The sequence below is a fragment of the Otolemur garnettii genome, unplaced genomic scaffold (genome assembly GCF_000181295.1).
Source record: "Otolemur garnettii isolate 467f Iridium unplaced genomic scaffold, OtoGar3 scaffold00019, whole genome shotgun sequence".
Classification (NCBI taxonomy): domain Eukaryota; kingdom Metazoa; phylum Chordata; class Mammalia; order Primates; family Galagidae; genus Otolemur; species Otolemur garnettii.
Window position 1 is genome coordinate 17407049 of NW_003852414.1, and position 26031 is coordinate 17433079.

Below are 26031 nucleotides of genomic sequence, written 5' to 3' on the forward strand. Positions count from 1 at the left end.
TTCCTGCCTCTGAGCCCTCACACATGCTGTTCCCCCTCATCCCCGGGGCTCACCTCTGTGCTCCGTCCCTTCTTGTCGCCATGCAGTTACGATTCTCGGTGCCGGGTAAAAGCTCAGTTCATATCTCTCACCTGAGTAAATGAAAAGCATCTGTTCTGTTTAGAATTTTTTACAATTTGGGTCTCTTTCCACGTTTGATATCTGTTTTTGCCAATATTCCTAACCCTACTTCATCGGGCTTTTCAGGTGTTTTTATTTATTTTTATTTTTTTCTTCTTCTGAACTTGTCTCATCCCACTCTTGGGGTCCTCTCTTTTAAAGCAATTTTGGACTGATTTTCAGTCTCCTGTCGGTGATGGCCCACGGCACAAGCCTGGGTTCCTTTTGCCCACCTTTGCCAGTTGAATACGGCTGAAACCCCACAGCCGCCCCCCAACTGCAGATGAACCCTGTTGAAAGAGTATTGTGTGTGTTTCCCAGAGTCCTAAAAGAATAGAGTATTTCTCTCAGTTATTTGTTGCTGTGATCAGGAAGGTATAAAGGAGAAAGTGGTTTGGGGGTTGGGATGGGCCATGGTTTTGAAGAGAATAATAGGAAATAGCGTGGAGAGACCTCTAAGAAGAGAACTTAGGGATTAAAATCCTTCACGTTTGGGGGTGCAGCCTGCGACCTTCCTCCCGGGCAGTCACAGCTGCTGTGGGTGTTCCCCGATTCACCGCAGCTGTTCCTTGTTGCTTTTTCCTCGCCCAGAGGTCACGCTGAAGGTGCACGTCAGCGACGCCAGCACCCACCAGCCAGTGGCGGATGCGCTCATCGAGATCTTCACCAACCAGGTCGCCATCGCCTCCGGCACCTCGGGGACAGATGGCGTCGCCTTCATCAAGTTCCAGTATAAGTTGGGCAGTCAGCTGATCGTCACCGCCACGAAGCATGCCTACGTGCCCAACTCGGCGCCGTGGAAGCCCATCCGACTACCCGGTAAGGCCCTTCTCCATCTCCCCAACGCGGAGCGCACGGTGTGGGCGGCAATGGCGCAGCGGGACTGCGAAGCTCTGGGTGAAATGTGCGCGTGTGTTCTCTGTTTTCCCTGTTGGGGTCCCCTCAGGGGAAAAGCACGAACCTGGCTGGACAAGATCAAGGGTGTCCACAGAGGTGAGACATGATTAGAGACCATTTGCCCCCTTCTGCACCTTCCTGCTGTCCACCACTTCAGGGTGAGGACCGTGCCTGGCACAGGTCAGCTTGGGGGGACAGGGAGGTCAGCAGGCACGACCCTTTCTGTCCTCCCACTCTAGCCTCTCAGAGTTGAAGGGACATGCTGCTGGGGACAGCATTGGGCTTTAGAAGCCATCTGACCTGGGTTCCAACCACCAGTCTGTGATCAAGCCCCTGGTTTCAGTGCCAGTCTCTGTAAATTGGAACTAAGACCCTCTTGTGAGTTTTTCTGATTGAAGATTACTCAACACACATAGAGTAACATATAGCACAGAAACACAGTAGGTGCTCAATAAATGTGCATCACACAACACATGCCATGGGAGTGCTCAACTCCAGCTCACAGCACAAGGTCCTGGACACGTGGCCATCCCTGGCAGTGATCACTCTGTCTTATAAAGGCTCAGTGTTTACCTCAATTTACAGAACTTCCTGGAGTTCTGTTTACACTGATTAAATACCTACCACATACCAGGCACTGCTCTCAGCACTGAGAAGACAGATCAAAGACACAGATTTCACGCCTGAGAGTTTATAGTTTGGCTATGAAGTCAGCCCCAGAAGAGATTTCCATCTACGCGGTAAGTGCTCTGAGGCTTACATATAGATGTGCCAGTTTGGGGTGGGGAAGCGTGTGTGTGACCAGCCTAGGGGGGTGGAGGAGGCTTCCCAGGGGGAGTGAGACTGGAGCTGAGTTTTGAGGATAATTGAAGATGTTTATAATAACACACAGATTCGGGGACTCACACACTCAGTCAGGCACCTACATTTTAACAAGGGGCCTCCCTCCCACACACACCAGCGCCAGATACTTAGAGAGACAAATGTTCAAAGTTCAAAATCACAGCATAGGGAGCTATGGAAAGTGGATTTCTTACAGATATGGTGGAGGAGATGATTCGGCAAAGTTTTAGAGGAAAGAGAATAAACCTGAGAAATATCGAGCAGATCAAGTCCAGACAGGCTTGAAGATTGGAGGGGAGAGGTCAGGAAGAAGAGGAGGTAGGTGGGATGTGAGAGGAGCCTCTGGTGTCTGCCTGGCAGCAGAGCAGATGGTACCTGCAGGGGCAAGCCATGGAGCCAGGCAGAGGGGACAGGCCACACCACTTTTCACTAAAGTTGATTCCATTAACAAACTGGGTTGGAGCCATCCCCTCCCCATCTCTGGGTGTAAATCCCTCCCCCTGAGCTCTAGACTCAGACAAAGATGGATAAAAGTTGGCAAACAGGAGGAAAGGAACAGGTGTTGGAGGCATAGTTGATAACAAGCTTAGTTGAAGATATACAGTAGAACCTCTGTAAATTGGCTGCCCAAGGGACTGTAATAAACTGGTCAGCATGCAGAGGTGCTGAGGTTAAGGAACGTCCATTGAGTACTTGTGGCGCATGTCTGTTCTATGAAAATTAGGTCAACTTCAGGAGATGATCAGAACAGGTAAGGTGGTCCTTACATGTGACCTCCTGTTTTTCATACTGAGAAGTCACTGGGAATAAACACAGGGAATTTTCGGCAGCATCTGCCTCCCCAGGGAGACCAGCTGCCCAAGATCCAGTCGATTTTTATCATTGGCAGGAGTTATGGTCCATAAAATGGCCTCCGACTCTGAGTTAGCAACCACTGAACCCTCATCACAACAAGGGAAATACAGCCTCTTGTCACAGAGTTTTCATGAACTGATCAATATATACCTTTGTTTGATGTATGTTTCTGTTTACAGAAACAGAAACTTATTTACTGTGGTTGATTCATTAGCATCAAACTCACGGCCCACAGCACTGTAACTTCACGCCTGAGTGAAGCTTATGGAATACACACTATTTTCTCTGTAAGGTGCATCACAGCCTTCTTGCACTCAGGAGCACCAGCCAGAACATCAGTGTTATGCTTGGGGGCTGTGTTGTTTGCTTGTTGGTTTGTTTGTTTATTTGTATAAATTTAAGGGGCACTGGTACAGCATGGATATAGTGGCCAACAGTGAAGTCTGGGCTGTTAGTGCCGCCATCATCCATAAACATTGTACATATCAATTACTCATCCCTTACCCCCTTCCCATCCTCCCTCCCTCCCAAGTCTCCAGTGTCTTTTATTCCACTCTTTTGATCCATGTGTGCACATTATTTAGCTCCCAATTATAAAGGAAAGCATACCATGTTTACCTTTCTGTGCCTGAGCTGTTTCAGTTAAGATAATAGTCTCCAGTTCCACCATATAACAAAAAGACCAGATTTTATTCTTTTTTTATGGTGAATAGTACTCCATTGCATACCGATCCCACACTTTCTTTATCCGGTCATCCCTTGATAGGCATTTAGGTTGATTCTCTGTCCTTGCTATTGTGAATAGTGCTGTGACAAATACATGAGAACAGGTGTCTTTTTGATAAAAGGCTTTCTTTTCTTCTGGATAGACACCCAGTAGTGGGATGGCCAAATTGAATGGAAGTTCTGCATTTTTAGTTCTTTGAGAAATCTCCAGATTGTTTTCCATTTTACATAATGTTTTCCCCCAACAAAAACCTTGACCCTGAACAGAATGAGAGCTGAAACCCAAGACAAAGCATCTTCTTGGCTAACCAGACGTATGAGTCAGGGACCCCTTGGGGCCACTCTGTACCTGTGCATATAAGACACCAGGAACATTGGTTGGGGGGTCACAGGTAAATTCTAGCAGGTAGACACATTTGCAAATACAGCATCTGTGACTAACGATGATCCACTACACTTTAATTATATTCATTAGGCTTTGTTAACATGATCATTTGAGAAAAAAAATTTCCATAATTACATTTTCTTAAATGAGTCACACAATGGAAATGACATTTGATTGAAAGAGTTTTGGGTGAGGCATGAAGCTACCAGCATCCCAGCCTGCCCACTCACTCCCAGCTGGCCCCACACGCGTGGTACCATCAGCACTTTCTGAGCCTGTGTTTCTTATTTCTAAAATTAAATTAATAAGCCCCAATAATTTCTAAGCACCTTCCTGTGTCTTTGATTGTCTTACTCTGCTTATCTTTCCAATATCATAAAGCTGCTCCTCACCAGAATCTAACAGGAAACATGACCAACATCTAGTCTGGCCTGTTGTGAGAAGCAGAGTAAACTGTGGTTCTTATGCAAGTTTGTGGAGGTCAAGACTAACACTTTCTGTATGAGAAGAGAGCAGGGACCCTCTTCTAAAATATGTTGATGTTTTGAAACTAAAAAAAAAAATACATTCTTCATGACAGTTGTGCTTATGTATGTTTGCATGAGCATTCTCTTATGAGTTCTTGGGATGGACTTCCATCTTCATCTTTAGCATTGGTTCCTGGAGGATGTGTTGATAAAAGGTTTATGTTTGATGTCATACAGGATTTGTCCAAGTTAGAGCTTACCTATGGGACCTGCAGTGATTAACTCCAGAATATTTTATCACTCTCATCCCCAAAACCTCATACCCATTAGTACTGACTCACCATTTCCCAGCCCCTGGCAACTACCAGTCTACTCTCTGTCTCTCTGGATTTGCCTGTTCTGCATGTGTATCAGCGAGATCATACAGAACGTGGCCCCTTAGGTCTGGTGTCCTCACTTTACATGATGTTTTCAAGGTTCTCTCACGTTGTAGTGTGTGAAGGTGCAACATTCCTGCTTACAAATGGATAATAGTCCCTTGTATGGATACAACACACCTCCATTCCTCAGCTGATAGACATTTGTCTGGGTTTTTTTTGGTTTGGGAGCTATTATGGGTAATGCTGCAATGAACATTTGTGTAGTTGTGTGAATGTATGTTTTCGATTCTCTTGGGTTTATACCTAGGAGCAGAATTGCTGGGTCATAGGTTCACTCTGTGTTTAATATATTAGGAGCTGCCAGACCATTTTCCACACCACTGAGGTGCATTCTTATCTTTCTCCTGCTACTTGGCCACATTCTGCTTGTCATACAGCTATTTCTTACAAGTCTAGTCCCCTTCTAATGCATGACCCCTGAAGGCACAGTCTGCCTCCAGCCCTTATCTATCCACTTAAGATCTAACCCTGGGCCCAGTGGCAGCTAACTACATGGACTGGGTGGAGGGTGAGTGGAGAGAGAGGTCACGGCCAAGGCCAGCTCATCAGTCTGGTCCCCTATGGCTTTAGTAGGAGCCAGTACCAAAGGTGAGGTAATGGATATTCTTAGCATGGGATCTTTCTATTTTCCCATGAAAAGTCACTTCACCTCTATGAGCCCCACTTCCATGTCACAGAGGGGTTGCCAGGAGACTCCAGAGTTCAAACCTGACTGCTGGATACTAGGCAGATTACTTCCTCATTTATATAAACATATTTCCTTACCTGTAAAACAGGCATATTAACTTCATGGAGTAGCTTTGAAACTTAAAATAAATTAGCACAAAGCACTTAGAATGATGTCTGGCATGTTAGTAAGGGTTTGCTAAGATTAGCAATTATTATCATTTCATAATGTATTTATTTGCATTTCTCTTAAATGTATGTTCTACCCCGAAACTTGCAGGCTATGTGAAATTTTTAGTTGGAAGATCTAAAGTAAGAGTTTTAAAGGAGTGCAGTTTCTATCATGTTATTAGTTCTCAGAGTTGGGGGGAATACTCTTTTACTATGAGGCACACATCCTTCTAAACATATTTTAAAAATATCTCTTGAAATTGATATCTGACATTATATAGTTATATTAATAGCATGTACATTGTGGGTTTTGAGACTGCATATACTTGGGTGGGGAATGGGCTGTGAGGTGACAGGGTGCCCCACAGCCTGGGAAGCGTTCAAGGAGCGACCCCCAACCACTTCTCCTGGAACAACATTCTTTTCCCCTGCCAGAAGTCACAGAGCCCCTCCATACTTTCCCTAGTATCAGCAAGTACACAGCTTTTCCTCCTTAAAGTTAATCCTTACCCCCAGAGTTAAGATTGACCTTGTTAAAGATACTTTCTAAATAAAGCTGTTTCTGTGGTTTGGTGCAGGCTGGCTATAGACAGACCTCCCGATCCTATCCCATCTCTTGTCTCATGTGTGTTTTATAAATTTCCTAGAATGTCTCTTGTGTGTCTTTCTTTCTCATTTCCCACCATTTCCACTCAGGTTATCTCCCCCTTTTTGTGCTGGGTACTGTGAACAGGTTCAGTCACTCTGCTAGAAACTTCTAACAAATAAAATGACTATCATATGTTATATGAGACAAACAATATGTTATATGAGAAATTGCAGTACTTTTATGGTGTTTTGAAGGTATTTCACTAATGATACTAAAACTTGATATTAGTCACTGATTTGAAATCAGAGAATTCAAAGAAGGCAGAGTCTCCCCAAAATTAGAGTGGGCATTTAGACTGACATGTCATAATTCCCTCATGTCCATTTTTGTTCCTGCAGTATTTTCTTCACTGAGCCTTGGCCTGCTTCCAGAACGTTCAGCTACTCTAATGGTATATGAGGATATTGTCCAAATCGTATCAGGATTCCAAGGTGTGTTTAATATCTGTTTTCTTTTCCATTATTATTAATATTATTTTTTGATTAACAAATTATAATTGTATACACCGGGGGCACAGCATGATGTTTTTATGTGTGTATATAATGTGGAATGATTAATTAGCAATCATTATTAATTATTAGCAAATGTATTGCCTCTCTTAGCTATCTTTATGGTGAGACATTTGAAATTTATTCTCTTAGTTATTTTTTCGTATATTTAGCATTTAAAAAGGAAACCAACAGTTGCTTTTGGACCAACTTCTAAAATCTTACATGGGACCCCCCTTATTGGGGTGATGGCTGGGACATACCATCTATGACTCTCTGTGGGCTACAATCCTACTTCTTTGAGGATGAAGTGTGTGAGACAGAAGAAGGGGCTGCCCCATGTTGCCAACCATCATTTTCCCAACAGAGACACTGTTGATGGATTTTATCTAGGTGTGAGTCCAGGCACTTCCAGGCCCTCATTTACTAGTGGAAGGGGGGTCACTGTCAAAGGCTGATAAGCAAACAAGTGTGGCTTTTCCTCTTTCTTATCCCCTTATTTTTTTAATCCGCCTCCCGCATCGTGATGTCTATAAATGTAACCTCATCCCTCCGATTCCTGCTGCTCACAGAGAAGCTCACACAGAAGGTTCCAGGGATTTGCCCTTTGTGTGCTTGGTATGAGTGTTAGAACTGGGAATGCTTGGCTTGGTACCCGTAGCACAGCAGTTACGGCGCCAGCCACATACACCGAGGCTGGCCCATTAATAAAAAAAAATAGCTGGGTGTGGTGGCAGGCATCGGTGGTCCCAGCTACTTGGGGGGCTGAGGCAAGAGAATCACTTAAGCCCAAGAGTTGGAGGTTGCTGTGAGCTATGACGCCACAGCACTACACTCAGGGTGACATAATGAGACTCTGTCTCAAAAAAAAAAAAAAATTTAAAAAAAGAACTGGGAATGCTTCTATGAAATGTGTCTCTGTGCTGAGAACATGATTTTTATTCCATCTCTATTGTGGGTTGTTCCTGGCTTTTGAGCATTTCATCAGATTTCAGTTTTTATTTACTCTGTTCTGCATTTGAATACCGTTGTTATACCACCATTCTCCATGGCACCAAATCCGTGCACCCTTTGCTAATGAGGTGGATGTAGATCCTGGCTTCCTCCCGCTGGCTGCGAGGAGCCAAGAGTCTAGCGTGCGCCCACTGCTCCGGGAGGAGGTATTTGAAGAGAAAATACGTGGAAGCGTCTGGCAGCATTTCTGACTCAAGTTTGGGAGCGAAAACAGGAATAGAAGTGCAGATTTTGGTGTCATCTGCACAGTAAAAGCCTTCAGTTATCTGATTTTTCCCTCCGAGAGAGCAGAGCTGGGCCTGCCTCTTCAGTCTCCTTTCCCAGTAGACCTGCTCCCAGGACTCATGCCTGTTAGCCTCGGAGGCCCGTTTTTCTTTTATCAGCTTTGCGGTTGGCAGAGTCCCTTGCAGCCTTTAAGTTGCCCAGGTCTGAGAACATTTCTCTCCATCCTGCTCATATCTCCACTGCATTCAACAGACACAACTGCCGGCCCCTTCTCAAACCTCTCTTCCCTCATGGCCATGACAGCGAGCGTGTTTTTCTTCCTGTCTCTTGGTCACCTCTTGTTGGGGATGCTAATACCAGTCAGTGGCCCACACTGCTTTCTAGTCCTTTCAGTGATCTCATCTAGACCACTCCTGGCTTCCTGCAGATCTTATACACCCACCTCTATCGCCTCAGCCCAGACCCTCCCCCCAAAATGGAGGCTCCCACCAGTGGCTGGTTTGGCATCTCTACCTAGAGGTCTGGGAGGCGTCTCACTTTTGACACACACAGAGCTCTTGGTGGGTTTTGCCTTCTGTCTCTGTAAGTGGTATATAAACATCTACCTGAGTGGGTCAGGTTAAAACTCTTGGAATTACCATTGATGTTTCTTCTGTCCTTGAATCTTATGCTTTTTTTTTTAGAGACAGAGTCTTACTCTGTTGCCCTAGGTAGAATGAATGCAGTGGTGTCATAGCTCATAGTAACCTGAACCTCCTGGACTCAGGTGATCCTCTTGCCTCCCATTTACCTTGAACTACAGCTGTGCACCATAGTTTTTCTGTTTTAGGAGAGACAAGGTCTAACTTTTGCTCAGGCTGGTCTCGACCACCTGAGCTCAGGCGATCTACCCACCTTCACCTCCCAGAGTGCTAGGATTACAGGCCTGAGCCACCACACCCAGCCAAATCTCCTGCTATTGCTGAGGCTCTTCTCCCTGTCTGTGTTGCCACCTCACAGATCCTGGATCTGCCGTGTCTCCTCAGAGCACTGCCATGAGCTTTTCTTAACTGGCTGTCCCATTGACACTCTGCCAAACCCATCAAAAGATCTTCGAAATGTGAAAACAGTGGAGTCGCCTGGCTCCAGCTCTTCTAAGATTTCCCATTGTGCTTGGGATAAAACCCAACTTCTTCACTCACGGCTGGACATTCCCTCAGCCCTGGCCAGCAGTGGGTGCTGCAGTGATCAGGAAAGTGACCATTGGCAAGGCCAGGACCAAGTTGCCGAGATCATGCACACGGACTTCCTGTACCCTTCCCCTGCCCTCAGTGGCCCTTGGGCCCTGCATGCCAGTTGTCACCCTTTTCTCCTTCATGGCCACCTTTGACTTCCACTGTGCCCACATTTCCCTTTGTTGATATGTTAAAGGAAAAAATCGGAAACCTCTTCCCCCCTGTCCCTCTCTCCCTGGGAGGGGCACTGTCCTCTGCGTGGTGTCCATGATGAGGGCTCCAACTGCAGAGTCTCGAGCCTTGACCACACTTTATTCTGTTGTGGTGGCCCAGTGCCCTCCTTGCTGCCTGCTCTGCTCCCAGTCCTGACACCACCAGTGTCCTCTCATGGCTCAGAGGGGGTCCATGAAGGATCCCAGCATCGCGTTAGGTGCCCTGTGTGAGCAGTCACCTTCTGCCCACGGAGTGGCTGCCTACGACTTCATCTCCCCTTCTTAAACCCCTGTGAGTCTAACACAGTTGCAGTGAGCCTGGCCTTGCAGCCCAGGCCACTTGACGGTCACCTCCCTGTACCTGCCTGCACTGACATTCTGTCCCATGCCCATGCCCTGATTCAGGGCCTGGTGGCCTCTGCCAGACCACAGCTGTAGCCCCCTCCTCCCCCAGGAGCTCTTTCTTGGTCTCTGCATTAGGATCAGACTGGGCTTCAGAAAGGAAGGCTGGTCTCTCCTTCCCAGCACATTGGTGCTAGACTGCCAGGTAAGTCTTCTGAGGCAAAGATCCAGCTCTTTCTGTCCCTTGATGGCTCCCCTTGGCCTGCAGAATAAAACCCAGTCTCCTGACTAAGGCTCTCTGTGGTCTGGCTCCAAACTCCCTTCTGTCCACATGCTGCATCCTGGCCATGCTGGACCTCTGTCTGTTTCCCTCCCGGGATGTGCTGCTCCATCTTCCAGCTTGTCTTCAGACCTGCCCTGGACCAGAAGGCCAGCCTGCATGCACATGCCCCAGGGCCCCTCCCGAGAGTCTGTTGGCAGTGGCAGCCACACTCCCTGGCGGGGGGGCCTGTGCTCTGTGACCCGCCCATCCCTCCTGGCTGTGGTTGTCAGGTCTACAGGGGACCCCTGGCTCAAGTGTAACCAGTCCATGAGTAGCCAGGGGTCTGGTGGGACCTGGCTGGAAGAGAGGGGCAGACCCACCACTCTTATCTCCCTTCCTTTTCCTTGGATTGAGCAAAGAGCCCAGGAGAGGGAAGAATCACAGCCCGATCACAAGTGCAGGCTGGGTCTGGACCTGAGACATGGAGCAGAGAATAGGGAATGGTGGTCAGCAGAGAAAGATGCACAACAGCAGTCGCAAAGGAGCAGATGGGGGGTTAGTGGGGCTGTGCTCATGGCGCAGCATTGGCGTGAAACTCACACCCTCCTGCCACCTCATCCCAGAGCTGCTCTGAGCCCAGAACCACAGTTCCCGCTCCTGTGCCTTCCACACCCTCCACCTCTTGTCCCTGGATTCCCACGGGCGTCTCCCTGGGGCCCTCTGTCCTTAGCTGAACTGACAGTCTCTGCTGGGGCTCTGGCTCTCCTGTGATGCCTCCCTCGTCAGGTGTATTTGGTGGTGCACTTTACCTCCCCAACTAAATTGAAAAGCCAGAAGGGCAAGGCCTATGTCATCATCATCTCAGTGCCCGCAGGACCCGACGCTATGTCTGCCCTGTGGGAGCAGCTGGTGAGTAATTCAGTGGTGACTGAGTAAACAAATACAGAACCCACCTCCTCTGAGCGCTTCCTGTAGAAGCCCCTTACTCTGTGGTCAGTCATTTTCTTTATCCTTAACGCTAAGTACTCACAAGCATCTGCGTGCCTGGACGCTGAGTACTTGAATGCCTCTTTCTCTCTGTAAGGAGCAGGAAGTACGATCAGATTAAAAATAAACCCAAGGAGGTAAATCGTTCAGGTAGTTTTGGTTAACGGTTAATCTACTCAGCCCCTTTTATCAAGGCCTCCTACATATAACCAGAAACTAGCTGGGCACTGTTTCTCCCTTTTTATAATCTCCTTTCCACGCCAGCTTTGCAAAATTACGTTTTGTTAGTTTTTTTGTTTGTTTGTTTTGTTTTTGCAGTTTTTGGCCGGGGCTGCGTTTGAACCCACCACCTCCAGCATAGGGGGCCGGTGTCCTACTCCTCTGAGCCACAGGTGCCACCCTTTTTGTTAGTTTTTTAACTTCCCTTATATCGTGAGTTCAGTAATGTTGAGTTGTACTGGTTCCCTGTCTCAGGGGAGTTGAGGCAGGCCAGCAGTGAACACGGGTCATTTTATTTGTTTCAAGTTTTCCCACTAGTGGGAAGGAAAGCCACGTGTAGGACTTTGCCACCATGTCATTAACGCAGCTCTGTTCTGTCTACAAAACCAGGATGATTCCGAATTTATAAAGGATACGTTGCATTTTTATTCTCAGGCTGCTCCTGTTTAGTTGCATTCGTTCCTTTTTAAAATAGATACAGAGGAGAAAAGAATAAATTCCCGCCTGCTCAGACACACGTGTGTACTGTAAGCCGTTTGCTCGGATGGGCTGATGTGTCAGACAGTGCTGGAAAAGCCGGTGGTTAGTAGGAAGATAGTTCCGTGAGGAGGTGCCACGCAGATTCTACATAGTGCTAGAAGACGCCTCCCGGTTTGGTTTTACGTGACGCTAAAGTAAAAGGTTGGCAGAACAAAGGCCATAGCTGGGGACAGGGTGACAGAAGAGGGAAAAGGTGTCCCCATCAGCTGGACGGGTCATGCTTCTGTTGAAGTTTTTGCTTTAAAATGTTGCCAGCCAAATAGAGAGTAAACTTGTGATGATTTTGTTACGAATACAAAGTCTGCCCGCTTGTGTCCTGCTCTGCAGATAGACCGTACGTATGTAGATTCTGACCATAAACACCAAAAAACCGGTTATCTCATCCGACCAGACAGGGTTCTGCAGACAGTAAGTGAATGTTTCAATAGGATTGGCCTTAGCAGTCAACATTCCTTGCATTTTAAAAGTGAGGGATGTGATTGTATTGTGATTATTAACAGTGTTTATAAAGAAAGACTGGAAGCCTCTTAGGATAATGGTTCAACAGAACCTGAATTCCTGGATCCCCCAGCCTCTTCTCAGGCCTCCTTGTCCTTCCCGGACCTCCTACCCCCCAGGTTTATGACCCTACCTGGTCCAGCCTTCTTGAGTCTCTTTCGTCCTCTCTCTGCTGTCTTCTCTCATCCCCAAAATAGCTTTCGGCTCCAGCCGCCTCTTATGTGATGACCTCAGTGCCAGTGCTGCTGCCTTTATCTGCAACTTTATCCTTTCTCACGTGAGCCATCGCATCGCAGCCTCCTGGCTGATCGCTCTGATACTACACTCTCTCCACTCATGCCCCTTCCCCACCCATCAGAACTGGGCAAAAACAAACCAATAACTGCTGCAGACTCCCCCCTGCTGGAATGTGCAAGGCCGGACTGTTGAGCCGGCCTCACCATGCCCTTCCCCACCCTCCTGCCCAGCCTCTGGACCCCACACAGTCTGGGCGTGGCCCACACAGACTTGCTCAGTTTCCCCACAAACACACTGGACCTTCGCATCTCTCTATGCTCTCATATCTGCTAACACCTCTCACCTCCCCCCTCACGGCCTGCAAAACATGGCTCACAAATACCATGGAGGAAACTTCTTTTCTTCTGGGCAGTTGGTCATTCTTTCTTGAAGTTTATCTTATGCTTTTATCATTTCTCTCTTAGTCTGGCACTTAAAGCACTATGATAGGGCAGGTGTGGTGGTGGGCACCTGTAGTCCCAGCCTCTTAGGAGGCTGAGGCAGGAGGATCGCCTGAGCCCAGGAGTTGGAGGTTGCTGTGAGCTGTGATGCCACAGCACTCTACCCAGGGCGACAGCTTGAGGCTCTGTCTCAAAACAGAAAAAAAGGAAGGAAGAAAGTTAGATCCGCTATGGTGATCAAGCCATTTCTATGGATGTCTCTGTACTCTTTTTTTTTTTTTAGAGTAATAATTTTTATTGATGTTTTAGGGAGTTAAACTTTTAAGAAAGGGGGTGATGTGATAAACTCATTGAGAGATGATAAAAGCTCTATGAAGAGATTCCTTTCACTCAGATTCAGGGAGAGGGAGAAAGACCAGTTATCCCCAAGATTAATGGCTGAAGTGCATTGATCCATTTGAGAGGGCTAAGTGGCATCTGGGAAGAGAGCCCTAGGCAGAAAGCAGAAAGCCTCTGCAGCCCGCAGGCTTCAGTTTCCTCTCCTCTCACTGGAAACCTCCGTGTTCCTTCAACCTCAGCTTCTGAAATTGACTTGGAAGTCTTCATCCTGCCCTGTGAAAACCGAGTATTAGTGTTTCTTTGTAAGCTTATGTGTTCATCTGATAGGTCAAGAGAGAGATGGAGAAAGAGTCAGAGAGAGAGACAGGGGCACAGAGAGAGTTAGACGGAAACAGACAGAATTAGAGAAAGAGAAATGGTGGCAGAGAGAGGCAGAGAGAAATGCCTTCTCGACTCTTGAATTCCAGGAAAACAAAGGCTTTTTCCCTTTCCCCTTCACGTACCCTGTACCCACTATGGAGACTACTCTCAGTACCCTTTGCACTGTTGTGAGGATGCTCAGGCTTTATAGTACACTGCGTCTCAGTTGGGGGTGATTTTGCCCCCAGGGGACATGTAGCTACCTCTGGAGATGGTTTGCTTATCACAACTTGGGGGCTGCTACTGACATCTAGTGGGACAGAGATGCAATTAAACATGCCGCAGTGCACAGGACAGCCCCCACCCCCACAGAGAATTCCCTGTCCCTGAATGTAAATAGTGCTGAGGTCCAGGAACCCTGATCTAGGTGAAATTAAGACAGAGTTCAGGCTCGGCGCCTGTGGCTCAAGCGGCTAAGGCGCCAGCCACATACACCTAAGGTGGCAGGTTCGAATCCCCAGCCCGGGCCCGCCAAACAACAATGATGGCTGCAACCAAAGAATGGCCGGGCGTTGTGGCAGGCGCCTGTGGTCCCGGCTACTTGGGAGGCTGAGGCGGGAGACTCGCTTGAGCCCAGGAGTTCGAGGTTGCTGTGAGCATGATGCCATGGCACTCTACCCAGGGGGATAGCTTGAGGCTCTGTCTCAAAAAAAAAAAAAAAAAAAGACAGAGTTCAAATATTGTATATAAGGACTTTGTAAATTCTAAAGCACTCCTCTGCACCTCTCCCTTAGCGGAGAGATGTAATAGGGGTCATCTGGGTCTAGGCTGGCTACCTATTTTTGTCGTTATTCTTGTCATCATTGTTAATTTGGTAAGCAGTGGAGATCCTTGATGGTTTCCAGGCGGGGAAAGGGCAGGATCCTGGTAGCATCTTAGAACAGGCAAGGTGTCAGTGGATGAAAAGAAGAAAGAGCAAAGACAAGCAGAGGGGCCCGTTAGGAGACTTCAACAGCAGTGGAGAGGTACGAAGACTGCTGGCTGCTGAAAGGGAGGGAAAGGTGATGCAGGAGATGTGGGTAAGAGGAGATTGCCCTGTCTTGGCGCCTGAGCAAATGTGCACAGTCACAGGGAAGATGTCGCTGATGACCTGTTATCAGAACTGAGTGTTGGAGAGAATGGGGGATTGTTAAGGGAGAGAGGAAGTTTAGAATACCAAATGGGCGTCTGGGTAGAAGTATCTAGAAGGCACAGGGAAATGCAGGTGTGCAGCTTAGAAAAGAGTCCATGACTGGGCACAGGGGCTCATGCCTGTAATCCTAGCACTCTGGGAGGCCAAATTCTGGAGACTCATTTGAGGCCAGGAGACCAGACTCTGCAAAAATGAGACCCTGTCCCTACCAAAAGTAGAAAAGTTAGCCAGTCACACAGCAGATGCCTGTAGTCCCAGCTACTCAGGAGACTGAGGCAGGGGGATTGCTTGAGCTCAGGAGTTTGAGGTTACTGTGAGCTATAATGACGCCACTGCATTCTATCCAGGGTGACAGAGTGATCCTTTGTCTCAAAATTTAAAAAGTCTAAACTAGAGTGGAAGGGAACAGCCAAAGCTATGGCCGTGGAAGGGAACCTACAAGGTGAGAGCACAGGGACAGCAGAGACAATGGGTGACCCCCAACTTGTTATATCCACAGGTAGGTGGAGAAAGAAGAAACTTGGGAAGGAAGCAGCAGGCAGCCTCTGCAGAGAACCAGAGGGCAGAACCGTGAACTCCAGGGAGCAGGGGGTTCAAAGGCAGGGGTGGCAAACAGTGTCGACCATTGTGAAGAGGTTGAGGGGGATGAAGGCTGGGCCACGGTCACGGGTTTGCAGATTATACAGTTCAGGCCTCTGAGGGCCACACGTGATGCTGGTATTAAAGCCGCAGTGCTGGAGACTGGTGCTCTAACAGGGACTGCAGAGTTACACTGATACTGGATTGTCATTTTGCTAGACAGTGGAGAAATGAGCATGAGATTGTGGAGAAAGAGATTGCTGACGAAGGCAAGAACACTCAGTTGAGCCAAGTCTTGCAATAAACAAACAAGTGAAAAGTGAAGATGAAGTTTCTGTAGACCTTGGAGAAAAGGGATGGAGGAAAAGAGGGAAGGAACAGGTGTGGAACCGCAGCAGATCAAGATGCAGCGCCTGGAATTCAGGAGAGTAGGAGCCGTGCATTCTGAGGATGGGGACAGAGCCCTGCAGACTCTGTCCTCCCATCTCCACCTGATCATATGCATTTCTGAAATCTGGGAACATTTATATTTATATTGGCAGCTTTAGTGCATGTGGGTGGGCAGACAGACCGCTCCCCCAGCCCCCCACACTTAGCCCCCCCCTCTTTAGATTTTATTTATGCTGTGGTCTGGTGTTTTTGCTGGGTTTGTGCTAAGTTACTTAGCACTGTTACATCTTGTGACTGTCACAGTGGCATTACGTAAGGACAAGTCCAGGTTTTGCCATCCAGACAACATCTGGAGCAAACTTAAGGTACAGACGGCAGCACAGATGACCATGGCGGGTGAGAGGGTTTAGAAGGCCAAACCCATCCTTCTGCACAAGGGAATTGGGTTTGGTGGAGGGGCGTCATTTCACATCATTTCACAAGTCTTGAAAAATCTGTGACATAATCTGTCACCAGTAGGAAGCATCTCTGCAGAATAGATTGGAGCCACGTGGCAGGTTCCACAGAAAGAAAAGGGTTCCTTGCTGGTGGGCCCCCCTCTGCATTCCTTATCAAGGCTGCAGGTGTAATTCCCTGGCCCTGCTTTGGTCTGGTCTGAGGCATTAAACCAGATTTCACCAGGGAGATTAAGGATGTGTTTGTAGCAGATCACAGAGTGTCACTTACATTGTTTATGTAAAGAGACTAATTGTCACCTGCTTGTTTCAGTTACAGGGACTTTTGTCACCCCAAATTTACAGGCAAGGCCATGCAGTGAAAAGCCTGCTCACAATCAGAACTTGGAAGCAGCTTTTTGTTAAAAGCCTAAATAACATCCTGCGTCCAAACTAACGTGACAATGGGCTATTATTCCTCTCCATAATAGCATGTTGTCGCCCCTCCTGGCCTGCGTGGAGGGGTGGGGAGCATGGTGGGAAGGGGCGGGGAGGGGAGGCTTGCTGAAACCCGGGAGAGGCACTTCCTGGTCTTGCGTTTTCTAAAAACAGAAACTGCTCCTTGGGGAGGTAACTCAGGGTTCATCTCTGCAGGTGCCCGGCCACAGCCCCGCATTCATTTCCAGAGAAGGGCCCTGCGCTTGCCAGAGAACACCAGCTACAGTGACCTGACCGCGTTTCTCACGGCCGCCAGCTCCCCCTTGGAGGTGGACAGTTTTCCATACTTGCGAGGATTAGACGGAAATGGAACAGGTAATTTGAGTCTCTTCTCTTTTCAGGCAGGGCTTCCGGGTTTCATCTTTGTATGTGAATTTAAGATATGACTGGGAGTGTTTGTACCACATGGGAAAACGGCACACAGCTGCAGGCGGAGAACTCCTCCTACAAGTTCAAGTGCGCTGTGCTGCCTTAAGAGGTGCGTTTAGGGAACCTGGTCTGCGCCCCAGCAGAACTGCATTTTAGTGTGTTCTTCTCCCTCTCTGCTTTTATCAATTTTCCCGAGCACTCTCTACGGACTCTCCTTTGGAGGACTAAGTACATTCAATTCAGAGAAGTTCTTACAGTTGAAATTGTAATTTAAAAAAAAGTATAAGATTAGAGGTGCAGGTTTTTGCCCTCTGCCCTGTGCCTTCTGCCTTCTCCCCTGGGCTCCCAGAAGGTGTGGTTAGGGGCGCAGGCTGCCTGGTTGCCCCTGGCAGAGGCACATGATCCCACCACCCATATGCTGCAGCCAGTAGGGACCAGGTGGCCCATGCCTATGTCCCTCCCACAGGCACAGGGAGCATTTGGGATAGGGCGCTCTGCTCCCTGCCACCCACAGCCCTCCAGCTCCTCCTCAGACTGTTTCTTTCTCTGAACTTGCCCTCTCTCCCTTCAACTCTGCGAAGAGCGGCCAGGCTTGGAGGTTGCTTTGGAATCCTTTTCTGGCAGCTCTCTGAATCATCTCAGTCATTCTCACTATTCTGCTTTGACACATACAGCTAAAAGATCAGAGACACCAAAAGCCACCAGCCAGAAAATATGTAACGATTCTTTAGCAGAGAAAGGCAGGAGAAGTGTGCCTTCACCTCCATGCCAGAGCCCGGGGTGCCAGGGTGGCCCCAGTTGTGATGGGAAGGAGAAGGCGAGATGGCAGACGCCTTCCTTTTTTTTTCCTGCCCCACTCTTCCTTTCTCCCACACTTGAGACAAGTGACAGTGAAAATCCCAAATCAGACGCTGTTTGGGGTTCAGTCTTGCTAGGTAAACTATTGCTTTTCACGGGGACACTTTTATTGAGTCTCTGTTAATTTTCTAGTACTCTAAATAATCCGGTCATTCTGAAACAGGTTTTAAACCTGACACCTCCGATCTGTTTTGTAGCATGTTAGTAAATTTCTGATTATACATGCAGGCAACCTGGTGATTTTCTGTTCATTTTTCTCCCTTCTCTGTTACCATTGTCTGAAATGTTTCTTCTTCCCTTAATTTTTGTGTGTGATGATGTGATTAATACGTCAGTGATTGGTCAAGGGACAGGTGCATAGAAGTCATCTGAAGTAAACATTAGGGAGGAAAAATAATTGACTTTTACCTGAAATCTGCAGGCCTGGGAGAAAAGCATTCTTTCAGGGGGCATTGAAAGAGACTTGTTTGAAATCCTGTAACCTCCATCCAGTCTCTCCAACAATGTCCCTAACTTAGAAGGACAGTTTCCATCCTCAGAGCTCATTAATTTCTTCCCTGTGCCCCGTTTCCAAAAGCTCTTGAATAAATCATGCAATTGGTGAAGACTGGGGGAAGAAGGACACAAAGACACGGGACTGTTGATTTTAGAGGTTTGTTTTATTTGAAGAGCATTCCGTAATCTCAGAGAGAAGGTCTTTGGAAGGCGACATGCAACTTCTTTTCCACAGACAGAACTAATGGACTGATTGACCCAGAAAGAATCAGATCACCTCGGAGAGCGAGCAGGGAAGGTGTCCAGCCATGTGGCCCTTGGGGTCAGGAGCTTGGGCTCCCTGGAGCACAGACACCCCACCGGCTCACCTGCTAGGTGCCGGCCTGCAGGCTCAGTTTGTCTTCTGCCCAGTTCCTGGCCTCCTATCCTAAAAACAGGCAGCTGAGAGATGTCAGCCTAGAGGGAGAGCCTGGCCCAGATGTGTCTTTGAGAGATGACAGGTCACGGTGAGACTTTGCTGAAGGTGAACAGAAACAGAGGGGGCTGCAAAAGGGAATGGAAGGGCCTCCGAGGGGAGGTTTCCTAGGTTAGCCGTTAAAGCCTGTGGTGTCCAATTTAGAGGAATGTTCCAGAGTTGTAAGTAGAAAGATGCAGCCACGTGGAGATTACAGCCACTTTCCCACTGATCTTTTCAGTCATCTGCTCTGTAGCTTCCTGATGTTACAGCCGGGCACCTTCCTCACACACAGGCTGGGGACATCACACAGCTCCCAGCTTGCAAGAAAGCACCACTCTCCTGGCAGGGGTGAGAACCTGCAGCCTTAAGGCAATACGGGGCCTTTGAGGACCTTCAGTGCAGCCTTTTGACTGAATCCAAAGCTTACAGATTAAATCCTTTCATTAAAAGAGTTGCAGCACAGAGAGAGGACGCTTTGTTCACCTTTGGTGCTGAGAGAAAGAACAATTTTGAAATCAGAAGGCTGAGCGTGCCCCGCCTCTGCAAGGGTTTGGAAGAAATTACTTACACTAATAACTCGAGGAAAACACAGAGGGAGTCAGCAACATGATCAAGGTGCAAACTTTTCTCACAGTCCCCAAAAGTTAGTACTAGGACGTGAAACCAAACAGAACCCTAGGTGCTAGCTGAGCAGAACCTCTTGTATTACAAGTGACCGAGACAGGACAGCTTGTCCCCTCACAGGGTCCAGTGGTGTTTCCCCTTCATCCTGCTGCCCTTGCCCTGACACCTGTCTTGGGTTGGACTTACAGGGAGCCAGGTACCATCCAGGTGGAACAGGGAAAAAGCCTTTTAATATGTGGGTAACTACTAAAGTTTTGAGACAGAGCACGTTGAGGTCCGTTATTTCACTTCCAAGAAACACAGTCCACAGCATCCGTTTGGATTCCCGCTCCCTCCAGTTTCCATTTGCCCAGCGTGTTGGAGTTGCTGGGAGGGCTTCATTTGGTTCCATCCACACAGATTTTATTTGCATGATTTTTGTCTGGCTCCAAACTTTCATAATGACTCATATATAGAGAACCTGGTGTTTGGTGTAGAACTGAAGTCTCCTAACGCAGAGTGGAAGGAAAATAATGTAGTCCTGCTGAGTCTGAGTCACTGCAGGATAAAGAGCCCAGAAGGGTGAAGTTGGAGGGGTCGGGAAGGCACAGGGGAGGAGCAGGCGTCTAACAGAGCCCCGAGGAAGGAAAGAGCCAAAAGAAAGCCAATGTCATTGCCTGCAGTGTCTTCCAACAGCCAGAGAACTCTTAAAGGAACACGAAATCATGTGACCCTAGTGCATATTCCTTTCCATTAATATGCTATACTTCTGAGTGTTTCCCACTGAGCAAATTTATCTCCATAGAATCAGGAAAACATCTCCGCCCCCCCCCCTTACTTTTGAGGGTAAGAAAAAAATGCTCATCTTCTCTAATCATCAGAGAAATGCAACTCCAAACCACTGTGAGGTATCACCTAACTCTAATAAGATTAGCCCACATCACAAATTCCCCAAACCCCAGGTGCTGGTGTGGATGTAGAGAGAAGGGAACACTTCTACACTGCTACTGGGACTGCAAACTAATACAACATTTCTGGAAGGGAGTATGGAGAATCCTCAAAGAACTAAAAGTCAATCTTCCATTTGATCCCACAGTCCTATTACTAGGTATCTACCCAGAAGAACAAAATTCATTTTACCACAAAGACATTTGCACCAGAATGTTTATAGCAGCTCAGTTCATAATTGCCAAGTTGGGGAAGCAGCCCAAACGCCCATCGACCCATGAATGGACTAACTAACTGTGGCATGTGTATGCCATGAAATACTATTCAGCCATGAAAAATATGGAGACTTTACATCTTTTATGTTTACCTTGGTAGAGTTGAAACACACTCTTCTTAGTAAAGTATATCAAGAATGGAAGGGCAGTTCCTATAGCTCAGTCGACAGGGTGCCAGCCACATACACCAAGGGTGGTGGGTTCAAACCTAGCCTGGGCCAGCTAAACAACTGCAACAAAAAAATCACTGGGCATTGTAGCAGATACCTGTAGTCCCAGCTACTTGGGAGGCTGAGGCAAGAGAATCGCTTAAGCCCAAGAGTTTGAGGTTGCTGTGAGCTGTGATACCACAGCAGTCTACTGAGGGCCACAAAGTGAGACTCTGTCTCTAAAAAAAAAGAAAAATGAAAAAAAATTCAATACTAATATGAAACCAATATATAGACACTTACTCATATAAATTATAAAACACAAATATAGCCTAGCAATGGGGAGGGGAGAGGAGGAAAAGGGCAGAGGGGAGGGCATTTGGCAGGAGTTCACCTAATAGACACGATGTGAGGATATTGGGCACGCCTCCTGGGGTGAGAGGCTCTTGTACAACTTGAACTTTACGTTGAATTGAGAACAATGTAACCAAAAACTTTATACCCTCATATTAATTTCAAATTAAAAAAAATTAAGTCTTCCCCCCCCCCCAAAAAAAAAACCACCCCAGAGGAGTAAAGTATCTTGCCAGAGGCTACCTGGGCAGTTCCTAGAGATCTGTTACTGGAAGCCCATCCTCCTGGGCCAAGGATTACGGGAAGGAAGATTCCATTTCCCAGGCTCGTCTACTCTGCCCACCTGCTGCCTGCATGTTCAGGAGGATGCAAGAAACAGCCCTCCCTGATGGAGGCATCATCTCTTAAATTTATATAAAGTCTAATAAGTAACTCAGTGTCTCTGCAGCTTTGCGTTCTATCTCCCTGAGAAGTTCTAGCAGAACCTAGGGCAACATGTTGTCCTCCTGGCTTTACTGCCGTATCGTCTTTAAGCTGGTGGCATGTTTGTGCCTCAATCCCTAAGAGATTTGGACCAGAAATATAAAAAATTCTGAGTCTGGGTTTTCTTTACCCTAAAATGAAGTGGTCAGACTAAAAGATTTCGGAACTTCAATCTGTGATTACAAGTTAGACCTTTCAAGGCCGTGTCTGTCCCCCTGCCTTTCCCTTCATGAAAAAAACAAAATGAGTATGAATGTTCCAAGGTAATGCTGTCCGTAGCTGTGTAGAACTCACTCCTTCAAGGATTTAGCTGTGACTCGTTGTTGAGACTCTAAAATTCATGAGGTTTGCTTTAAATGTTTAAATGTAGACCCCAGTTGGAGGTTTCCCTGAGTTCAAGTAGGCTGGTAGGTAACTATGGAAGGAGCTGGATAGAAAATCCCATAGATTTTATTCTAAAAGAGCTTAAATTTTTTTACCGCTGCGTTTTTGTCATCCTGTTCAAGGAAAGATGTAAAATTATGGCAAAGTACCTTTCGTGTGATATGGAAATCCACTAGAGAAACATTTAAAATGGATTGCTTAAGTGCATAAATATCGCTCTCATAAGCATTCTCTGATTTATCTGGAGACAGACATTAAAGCTCTGGTTTGGACAAACTGCCTCTAATGGAGAATAATTGGTATATTAAATTCCATTTAAACAGATCAAAATAACAATGGCAAGCTAAAATAACTCATAAATATTTCAAGTCCAAATTTCAATAGGACCCTTTTTAGCAGAAGTAAGTTAATGTTACGAAGCAATTTTTGAAGAAATTCACTATTTTAAAAAAAAAAAAAGCCATCTCTATACCAAAACATTTGGTTTCATATGGTAACCTGCCCAGTCATTAACACGTGGCTGGGGCTCACTGCATGTGGAAGTCATTTTCAGTGACATTCACGTGTACTTCCATATCACATTACAGGTACGAACCACAGTGCTGTGGTTAGAATTGACCAGTAACTAGTGAGTGCCCTTAGGCTGTCTCCAAGCCTGTTTATGTGTAAAAGGGGCATGTTACCTGGTTGTGGGGAGCACTGCATATATGAAGTGCTTATTAGTGCCGTCCCTGGCATATAGGAGGTACTGTCCTTAGTAACTGCGGTGATTTTTTCCCACAGAATCCCCACATAGGTATTTTGTGCATATGAGATCTGACAATTAAGTTTGCGAAGTCGTCCTAGAAAAAGTGCTACATATCTCATTGCCGTATATCACTACTGGCATCTTCAAAGTACTCCCCATTGGGAAGCTATGCACCAAAGCCAGGACCTAGTTCACTTTTCAAAGCAATCTTAAAATTCTTTTCCTGGAATGGCCACAGAACTAGCATCATATGGCACAGCAATAATAATGAGTCAGCAAGGCAGCGTGTATAGCTCAGTGGGTAGGGAACTGGCCACATACACCGAGGCTGGTGGGTTCAAACTTGGCCCGGGCCAGCTAAAACAACAATGACACTGCAATAAAAACAACAAAATAGCCAGGCATTGTGGCAAGCCCATAGTCCCAGGTACTTGGGAGGCTGAGGCAAGAGAGTCACTTAAGCCCAAGAGTGAGGTTGCTGTGAGCTATGGCACCACAGCACTGTACCCAAGGTGACAGCTTGAAGCTGTGTCTCAAAAAAAAAAAAAAATGATAATAATAATAATGAGTCAGCAAGACTCCTATCACCCATCAACACAAACATAGCTATGAGATACTGATATACCAAGGTTGTGAAATGTCACCGAGTTGTTTGTACAGTGCCGCCAGTGTCATGGCAAGTTCATGAACTCGGTTGTCAGACCTCGTACAATGACAGCTCTGATGGCCATTCTAGAAATAATAACTCCAGGGGAGCACTTGGAAAGTGACTGTGGTGATATTCAGCAGTGAGGCATGTAGTGCTTTTTCTAAGACTAGATCATGAATGTCAGTGTCCAACTGCATATGATGGAGAATGCCTCTTCCTTCTAGGAAACAGCAGCAGGCATGACCTGACCCCAGTCACAGCAGTCAGCGTCCACTTGCTCAGCAGTAATGGAACGCCAGTGCTGGTGGACGGTCCCATCTATGTCACCGTGCCCCTGGCCACCCAGAGCAGCCTGAGGCACAATGCCTATGTCGCAGCGTGGAGGTTTGACCAGAAGTTGGGTAAGCAAGAGTTCTGTGCACACAACTGGCTTTCAGTTCTCCTTGGTTTGCTTTCCTTGAAGCTGGTGGACGCTGCTACTCACAGTGCATTACTGGTTACCAGTGGGCAAAGCTTCCTCCCCTATGCCATTCAGGCCCTCCCTTGGGAGTACATTTTTTGGTTGCTTTTTGTTTCTGTTCTGCACACTTAAGCTAATTTACTTGAATCTTATTAGAGCTAGAAGTGGCTCTCATAATCTCTATCCTTTTGTTATTTAGAAGGTCATGTGATCTCTCTTGGTCGTACAATTTTCCTTTTCTGTTTTCTAAAAACAAACAAAAAAACACTTGCCAACATGGTATAAAACAAAGAGAATAAAAGTTACTCATAAATTCCACCACCTAAAGAAAACCACTAATATATTTTCAATTTTGTCCTAGATGACTATGCACATATGTATTGGTTATCAGTTGCCGCGTAACAAATTACCCTCAATCTTAGCAGCTTGAAAAAGCTGTGAAATCTGCCGTCTCATGGTTTCTGGGGCTCAGGAATCCAGACACAACTGAGCTGGGTGGGTCAAGCTCAGGGTCTCTTACAAGGTGGCCATCAAGCTATCAGCCAAACCTACATCATCGCAAGCAAGGTTCCACTAGGGCTGGCAGGATATTCTGCTCTCATTGCAAGGCTTTGGGGAAGCCTTGGTTCCTCGCTGGCTCTTGGACAGGCATTTCACGTGGGGCTCTGTAGAGTTGACCCAAGAGAAAATGAAAACTGAGATAAAAATTCAAAAGCACGAGTACCCAGAATGGAAGTCATGGTCTCTTATAACCTGATCTCAAAAGTGGCATGCTATCATTTCTTTCCGTGTGCTGTTGACCAGCACTGGGAGTGAACACCAAGAGGTGGGGGGTCATTTGGGGCCATCTTAGAGGTTGCCTTCCACAAAGAATGGATAACAGAAATGGGATTATATGCCAGGTACTGCCCCACATACATAACGTGCTTTTAAAAATCATTGGTATGGCTCAGCGCCTGTGGCTCAAGTGGCTAAGGCGCCAGCCACGTACACCCAAGGTGGCGAGTTCAAATCCAGCACAGGCCCGCCAAACAACAGTGATGGCGGCAACCAAAAAAGTAGCCAGGCATTGTGTTGGGCACCTGTGGTCCCAGCTACTCAGGAGACTGAGGCAGAAGACTCGCTTGAGCCCCGGAGTTGGAGGTTGCTGTGAGCTGTGATGCCACAGCACTCTACCCAGGGGGACAGCTTGAGGCTCCTGTGTCAAAAAAGAAAAAAAAAAAATCATTGGTGTAGCATGAGCATCTTTCCATAACATTATCTGCAGTATCAATTTAGTTAGTACATAGTATTTCCATTCTGTGAATATGCTGGAATTCAGCTCCTACCATTCAGTCTCCTACAATTAGAAAAAAAAAAATGTTAGTATTCTAACCAATGTTGTAACAAACACCTCTGTAGCTAAATCTTTGTGTACAGCTGTGATTATTTCTTGGGAAGAAAGTTGAAAAGGAATGGAATTGCTGGGTTATAAAATTTACCTGAGTATAAAGCTTTAAAAAGGCATTTCCAAATTCTCCACCAGGCAGTTTCATCTCTTGTCCCCACCCCCACCCCATCCCCACTCCCATCCTGAGTACCTTGCACACCTCTGGTGGTCCTAGACGCACAGGTCACTTTCTGTGCCCTCTGGGAGCCTTCTTTACCTCTGAATGCTTGTGATCAACAACAGTTCTTGACACCATGCCAGGTACTCATCTAAAATGTCTGTGGCATAGTCGAATCAGATAAGGATAATCTATATGTTTTCAAAAGTCCAGAGTTTAAGATATTATGACACCTGTCTTTAAGATGACTATATACGTAGAATTTGCCTATACTTATATATGTATATATGACTACTAAAAGGACAATGCTTTCAGCCCTTTTTTGGAGGAAAAATCAGTTATATTAGTTTTTTTTCTCCATCCTGAAGCTTCCATCCAGCTCCCTGCAACCTCAAATTCTTGGGCTCAAGTGATCATCCTGCCTCAGCCTCCCAAAGTACTGGATTATAGGTGTGAGCCGTAACATCTGACCCAAAAATTATTTAAAGAACTGACTGTGGCTCGGCGCCTATAGCTCAACCGGC

The 26031-nt window shown here is 46.8% G+C and overlaps 1 protein-coding gene across 1 annotated transcript in view; it reads left to right on the top strand.

Annotated features, from left to right (window-relative positions):
- Positions 1–754: 754 nt before the first annotated feature.
- Positions 755–26031, top strand: part of FAM171A1 (family with sequence similarity 171 member A1) — a 49031-nt gene continuing 23754 nt past the window's right edge. Inside the window, exons 1-4 of the mRNA XM_012803368.2 lie at positions 755–978; positions 6597–6689; positions 16885–17043; positions 23725–23901. Of these exons, the coding sequence (XP_012658822.1) occupies positions 6647–6689; positions 16885–17043; positions 23725–23901 (379 nt within the window). The 5' untranslated portion in view covers positions 755–978; positions 6597–6646. The remainder of the gene's footprint in view (positions 979–6596; positions 6690–16884; positions 17044–23724; positions 23902–26031) is intronic.